The sequence below is a fragment of the Sinocyclocheilus anshuiensis genome, unplaced genomic scaffold (assembly GCF_001515605.1).
Source record: "Sinocyclocheilus anshuiensis isolate Anshui unplaced genomic scaffold, SAMN03320099.WGS_v1.1 scaffold444, whole genome shotgun sequence".
Taxonomy (NCBI): domain Eukaryota; kingdom Metazoa; phylum Chordata; class Actinopteri; order Cypriniformes; family Cyprinidae; genus Sinocyclocheilus; species Sinocyclocheilus anshuiensis.
In genome coordinates, this window is record NW_015555739.1 from 86,357 (window position 1) to 93,084 (window position 6,728).

Below are 6,728 nucleotides of genomic sequence, written 5' to 3' on the forward strand. Positions count from 1 at the left end.
ATGTTCAACATAAGAAAGCAACTCATACAGGTTTGGAACGACATGAGGGTGAGTAAATGATGACAGAATTTTCATTTTTGGGTGAACTATCCCTTTAAATGATTAGTTCACTTCTGAATTAAAATTTCCTCATCCAAGATGTTCATGTCTTTCTTTCTTCAGTCGAAAAGAAATTAAGGTTTTTAAAGGACGATTGTAGGATGATTTTGAAGTTGGAGGAGAAAATGAGATGGGAGTTTTTCGACCTACCCTAACTGTCATGAACCGGAATGCACAGAGTTCGCAGACCAGCGTTTGAGGTTAAAAAGTATATAAACCCTGGAATGTTTTCCTCAGAAACCTTAATTTCTTTTCGACTGAAGAAAGAAAGACATGAACATCTTGCATGAGTAATTTTTAATTCAGAAGCGAACTAATCCACTTGGCGCTATTTTTTGTTGTTGTCCTTTTTCTCTATCAAATGTTTTAGTAATCATCAGAAATTATATATCATTTGAAAGCTAAGAAGCCCAAGATTCATCCAGTGAAAACCATTTTGAAATCGAACATTGTTACCATGCAAATGGTACTTTAAAATGTTTTGGCGGTCTCCTCCCTCTTAGTGGGCGGTGTCAAGTGTCATATTACAAAATGCATTACGGTCTTTTACAATCAAAACTTTTTATAATCTTGACATGAAACATATAATTGGAAAGGTCTGAGTCTCAGGATTCCATATTTTGTGATAGAAGCAATATTGGTAGAGAAATTTCAACAGAAAAATGCATTAAGAAAATGCAATAGAGTTTGGATGGCACCCGGTGGCTGTTTGTGGTATAACGCCCTAAATAAAATCTCACAGGAACCTCAATTTTTTTCAGATCAACTTCAAATTTGGAACATAACGTATTTAGACAGAAGGCTTCAATTTTATAGCAATTTTAGAGTAAAACCTATTATGTAAAATATTTATTATATATAAAATATAATAATCAGTGTATTTTCTTTACAATAAATTTAAGCTTCTATAACTTTTTGATACTTTAATTTTTTTATTCCACTTTTGCGATAATCTGCTGATTGTCTTCTTTAAAAAGAGACCAACCTTAGGTCTGTATTCCAAAGTGTTCATAAATTACAACAATTTAAGTTTGGATAGTGTTAGTAAAGCAGTTAGTAAATGAATAGAGTGCAGGTCTATTAAAGAATAGAATTAGAATAGAGAGTGCTAGAGTTAGAAGGTCAAATAAAGATAAATAAAAATATAATATAATATAATAAAGCTTAGAATAAAGATTACCTTGGGACTGATTTTAAATAGGTATTTACATAAATGGCTGCGCATATTCTCTGTCTCTCAAACCGAAGAAAAGAAACTAACTGAACTGCCTCAAGGAATGCGGAGTAGGCTAATATATAAATTAATAACTCGAGTAATCATAAATGGTTGCAATTAAGTATGGTTTTCGATACAAAGCGCTTTCACTATCATCATCGAATACATATGATACATAGCCTATATCAAATAAACATTAACATGATTTAAAAGAATACCTATTATTGTAAAAAGCGCTATACAAATAAATTTGGCCTGACTTGAAAGCAATTTGGCCTGACATAAAAACAATTGTTTCCAAATGGTTTACTCAATTGTTAAAATATATTAAAAGTAATATTTATAGCCAGGTTACATCGTCAATGATTGTCTACTAAAGAAACATTTTCTAAACGGTTTCATAACAAGAATATACTTTTACGATTTATTTTCCCACAGAACAGTGTTTAATAAAAGGCGATAGTTGATGACAGCGAGACGCTGAATGCTAAAGAACGCCTCGCCCTGTCTGGTTTAAATTAAATTAAAATTAAATTAAATTAAATTTATGCATTTAGCAGATGCTTTTATCCAAAGCGACGTACAGTGCATTCAGGCTAATTTTTACATACAGGTTTCTGGAGTTCATCTGCCGAGCGTCGGACAATCGAGCGCCTCACATATTGCACTTACGAATGATACTGTCATGAACTGTTATGATCATTTATGGTATTTCTGGAGCTTTACAACCCGTCTTCACTTTTACTGCATGGAAAAGCGCACACTGGTTGATCTTGACTCTGGCTCTAACCCGATCTCATTATAGTGCGTTTCAATGGCACGATTTTCTGTTTCTATTTGGCGTAGTATTTATACGCAGAAATTGACTTCGGCGTGCATATGATACGCAATGGCCAGGATTAGGGGTAGGTGCGTGTTATATGTCGGTCTATGCCAAAAGTCGTATAATTAATAATAATTATAATGAATGCATTTATCAGACGCTTTTATCCAAAGCGACTTACAGTGCATTCAGACTACACATTTTTTACCAGCATGTGTGTTCCCTTCGACCTTTTGCGCTGCTAACGCAATGCTCTACCACTGAGCCACATATACAAATATCATATGTATCATATGCACGCCAACAAACTGCGTATTATATGCATGTCAAACACGTGCGTATCATATGCACACCAGTCAGTTTCTGCATATAAATAGCACGCAAAATACAAAAATAAAATCGTGCTATTGATTTGCATTTTCTTGAGACCGGGCTCTGATTCTCGCGCACCACCTTTTGACGGACGTGATGACGGAGAATTTGCGCCCGAGTTTAGCGCAGCGCAGCCTCTGAAGCGTGTCCGGCATCGCCTCTCTGAAAGAGAGAGAGAGAGAGAGAGAGAGAGAGACAGAGAGAGAGACAGAGAGAGTTAGTTCAGATTCTTCTTCGTTAGATGACAGTCTTTATCTCGCACACACACCTCGTTATCACAGCATCTCCGAGTAGTCAAATCTTAATAAATCATCTGCTTAAGCCTGCGGGGGTTTTTTTACGTAAGGAAGTTCCTGGACTGTTTGAATGAATATTGATTTAGGAACATATCCATATGCAAATTACAACAAAGCTATATTTTATTGATGTTGAACATGACACTCAAAAGCATCACTGCAGAAAATGCAGGAAAAAAGTTCATATTTGCCTACAGAACGACATCAGATGCAATCAAGATCAAAATCATCAAAAAACTAACAAGAGGCATGTAATTTACAGCGGTCCAAAACGAATGTCTGAAGTCACATTGACTAAGAAAGATAAACACATATTTAAAGTAGTGGTCGGAAATGCAAATAGTGTGCTGTACATGAAACATGACTTTGTTTGTGGTTAGTGAATCATTTTCAAGTCGTTCCTCTGCTAGAGCACCTGTATGAATTCAGGTAAAATTTATGTGCTTTTCATACTTTGTTTTTCTTTACCGAACCCTAACCCTTGATTTTTATTTTTATTTGTAATTTTTCCTTTATAAAATGTTTTGCAATATTATAATTTACAGAAAGCACTGTTGGGGCTGGTAGATTTATGAGGCTGCTGCTAAAAAGTCACTTAATAAAATCTCCCATTAATCGCCAAAGGTGACTTTATACATCCACAAAAATGAAAAAAAAAAAAAAACTCTCTTATTGACATTTAAATAAAATCGCCGCGGACATGATTTTGAGCGATTTAAGACCGTTTTGAACTGGGTGTTTGAAACCAACTTCGCAAATACATTTGAAAAATGAAATACGTAATTAGAGAGTTGTGTTTCATCATACCAGGCGTTTTCACACGCGATTTAAAATACTTCAGGGAAACATTAAGAGATAAAAATCTAAATTGACACACGTGCGTTTCTTAAACGGCACCGTCGTTCACAATGACAAGAAGAATGATTATTATTATCATATTAGAGTCATGGAAAATTTAAATATACTGCATTCACTTATATTCTGCATCTTAGGCTTAGTTATTTCTTCAAAGTAGAGCACTTATTAAATTACATTTTGATTTTCAGAGGGAAAACATCGCAGTGACTCGCAGAATGATATGACTGATGATCAGAGAAGAAGCTGAAGAGTTCATGCGCTCACCTGGATGAGTGTGTGTCAGCTGTGTAATAAAATATCACACACACACTGTGAGAAACGACCAGGAGCGTCAGGAGCCTAAAGATCCACCGGAGAAATGCCAATGCCATCACTGGAGCGAGTGTGTGCGTGTCTGTGATGGAGAACATAAAAATGACACACACACACACTCACACACACACACACACACACATATATACGCACATGTCAATAACTCCGCCCCTCTCTTCTGATTAAACTCATCACTACTCATAAATGTCATTAAGTGACTGACAGTCTGGTGTGACGCCAATGAAGAACAACTAACCTGTGACATGCGGAGTCCCACAAGGCTCAATCCTTCCACCGCTCTTGTTTAGCCTGTATATGCTCCCACTAAGTCAAATAATGAGAAAGAACCAAATTGCCTATCACAGCTATGCTGATGATGCCCAGATTTACCTAGCCTTATCTCCAAATGACTACAGCCCCATTGACTCCCTCTGCCAATGCATTGATGAAATTAACAGTTGGATGTGCGAGAACTTTCTTCAGTTAAACAAGGAAAAAACTGAAGCCATTGCATTTGGAAACAAAGATGAAGTTCTCAAGGTGAATGCATACCTTGACTCTAGGGGTCTAACAACTAAAACTCGAGTCAGGAATCTTGGTGTGATTCTGGAGACAGACCTTAGTTTCAGTAGTCACGTCAAAGTAGTAACTAAATCAGCATACTATCATCTCAAAAACATACAAGAAGACCATTAGAAAGTCATTTTTACCCTCCTGTAATTTGGCTCCAAATCTCAGGTGAAAACTGACACTCAGTCATTAGTTTCATAAGGATTCCCGATTAAATCTGACGAGTTTTCCTACCTTGCAAAAGCAGCACTGTTTACCTAAGGAGGGAAAAGTCACTAAACCTCATTAAAATTTAATGACAAGAGGGAATAAGTTTTGTGTGATTCAACATTGTTCAATATTTGTGTCTGCAGTGACTAATTTAAACTTCACTGATCATGCACATCATATTAATGTGATTTCATTCAATTGCTATCATAAGATAATTTAACTGCTCAATTTGTGCTTTAAATTACATACGATTCTGGAAAAATTATAAAGAATCTACTTTTATAACTTAAAGTAATAATAGAGTGAATGACACCAGCTTCTGTTTCCAATATTTATTTCCAAAAGGCAACAAATAATTTAAAGCGATTTGTACAAAGCTCGAGTACAAAAGCTAATTGAGGACTAAAGCTCTTTAAAAAACATCTGTGATTCAATTATTCTATGAAGTCAAGTAAAAATACTCTTCCGATCCGCTCATATGTAACATCTCGTTTGTTAATTTACAGAGAAACAAACACACACACAGACAGACAGACAGAGTTCACGTGAGCTTCAAGGGTCAACGAATGACACCATGATGTATCGTGTTCCTTGTGTGACGGGAAGCCCCTCGTGATAGTGCGTCAGACGGCCCGGATGCATGAACGACCAGCCCTTCCTGGGAGACTCGACCGTACAGTCGTAACGCAGGAACCGACAGCCTCCGCCCTGATACACACACACACACACACACACATACATGTTTACTTAGCTATCTAAATGTGGACATTCTATAGGCGTAATGGTTTTCATACTGTACAAACTGTATTTTCTATCGCCCTACACAAACAGTACACCTAACCCTACCCCTTACAGGAAACTTTCTGCATTTTTACAATTTAAAAAAACTTTGTTTGCTTTACAAATGAGGACGTCCCCAAAAGAAGGTTTTTGGAGATTTTGTCAGGTTTAGCTCACTTTTGGTTACAAATTTCTCCACAAAATATGGTTAAGTAGGTACACACACACACAGAAACAAAGACACACACAAACACACACCGAGACAGAGACACACACACACACACTCGCGCGCGCGCGCGCACACACACACACACACATAAACGACGATCGATCATGGAAATGATCGGAAATTGACATCCCTAGTAGTGACCGACTGAAAGGGAACTAATGTTTTCAAATAGAACAGTTTATTGAATCTTTAGACAAATATTAAAGAAAATTTAAAAGCAAAAGTTTACGAATGTGTTTTATGTTTAATCTTCAGTCAATCAGGCTTTTATGGCTCATGTAGTATGATATAGTGAGAATATGAAGGAAAAACGGTTCAGTTTTATTCAGAGACTCAAACTGAGCAAAAATATGAATTTGCTTCAGATGCTGATATTTGATGAGATTCTGCTGCTTGTGATGTAAATCAACGAGATGTTTATAACAGTGCAGCAGATACTGATATTAAATGCTATAAATATCAGTCGTCGCTCTATATCTCCAGTAATCTGTGTCAGTAAGATGAGATTGAAATGCTCCAAACATGTAATGCAGTGATTGAGAGCTGAAGAAATAAAGGCTCCTCAGAAGATGTGAGATGTTCTGGAGGCTTGTGAAGATCATTCCTCCGCTGAGGAACAGTGAAAGTAAAGCTTCTGGAAACAAACGCTCCTCAAAAGATCTAAAATGATCTAAATATCAGTGGTCGCTCTATATCTCCAGTAATCTGTCTCAGTGAGATGAGATTGAAATGATCCAAACATATAATGCAGTGATTGAGAGCTAAAGAAATAAGATCCTGAGGATCAGATTTGAGACTCTAAAACATGATTGATGGAGAATCAAGTAAAGCTGAGCTGCTTCAGTCCAGTAAGTGTTCATCTGGAGATATTACTGCAGTTATTCTTGATAACAAAATCAGTCAAGATTTGACACGAGAAGCTCCAGCTGAAGCTGGAAGTTTGTACAATTACACTAAAAGAGA

The 6,728-nt window shown here is 36.5% G+C and overlaps 1 protein-coding gene across 1 annotated transcript in view; it reads right to left on the reverse strand.

The window, feature by feature from the left end:
• Positions 1 to 4,262, reverse strand: part of st8sia7.2 (ST8 alpha-N-acetyl-neuraminide alpha-2,8-sialyltransferase 7.2) — a 65,318-nt gene extending 61,056 nt beyond the window's left edge. The window contains exons 1-3 of the mRNA XM_016466650.1: positions 4,233 to 4,262; positions 3,929 to 4,058; positions 2,592 to 2,672 (exon numbers count right to left, since the gene is read on the reverse strand). Coding sequence (XP_016322136.1) covers positions 2,592 to 2,672; positions 3,929 to 4,035 — 188 coding nt within the window. The 5' untranslated portion in view covers positions 4,036 to 4,058; positions 4,233 to 4,262. The remainder of the gene's footprint in view (positions 1 to 2,591; positions 2,673 to 3,928; positions 4,059 to 4,232) is intronic.
• Positions 4,263 to 6,728: the final 2,466 nt, after the last annotated feature.